Genomic DNA, 464 nt, shown 5'->3' with positions numbered 1-464 from the left:
AATTACCTGATCACTCTTTGAGAATGATTTACCACAGATGTCACAGTGATATGGTCTTTCTCCAGTATGAATACGTTTATGTGTACTTAAGTGACTACTGTAAGAGAATGATTTCCCACAGATATCACAATGATATGGTTTTTCTCCTGTGTGAGTATATTTGTGAGAAATTAAGTTACTACTGCGAGAGAATGATTGACCACAGATATCACACTGATGTGGTCTCTCCCCTGTATGAACACGTTTGTGCAAACTTAAATAACTATTTCGAGAGAATGATTTACCACAGACATCACAATAATATGGCTTCTCTTCTGAGTGAATACGCTTATGCAAAGTTAATTTTTGACATTCAACGAATGATTTATCACAGATGTCACACTGATATAACTTTTTTCCTGTATGAATAGGTTTGTGTTCATTTAAGTGGCTATTTCGAGAGAATGATTTACCACAGATATCAC

General features: G+C 34.9%; 1 protein-coding gene across 1 annotated transcript; it reads right to left on the bottom strand.

Annotated features, from left to right (window-relative positions):
- Positions 1-6: 6 nt before the first annotated feature.
- On the bottom strand, positions 7-459 carry LOC106867058 (zinc finger protein 239; the record flags this gene model as incomplete). Its single annotated transcript, XM_014932624.1, has 1 exon — positions 7-459. A coding segment is annotated over one exon (453 nt), but the record flags the coding sequence as incomplete, so codon positions are not given.
- Between the last annotated feature and the right edge of the window lie 5 nt (positions 460-464).

This window comes from Octopus bimaculoides, unplaced genomic scaffold (genome assembly GCF_001194135.2).
Source record: "Octopus bimaculoides isolate UCB-OBI-ISO-001 unplaced genomic scaffold, ASM119413v2 Scaffold_187320, whole genome shotgun sequence".
Lineage (NCBI taxonomy): Eukaryota > Metazoa > Mollusca > Cephalopoda > Octopoda > Octopodidae > Octopus > Octopus bimaculoides.
Note: the sequence above shows the minus strand (reverse complement) of the source record. Positions and strands in the feature narration are given on the sequence as shown.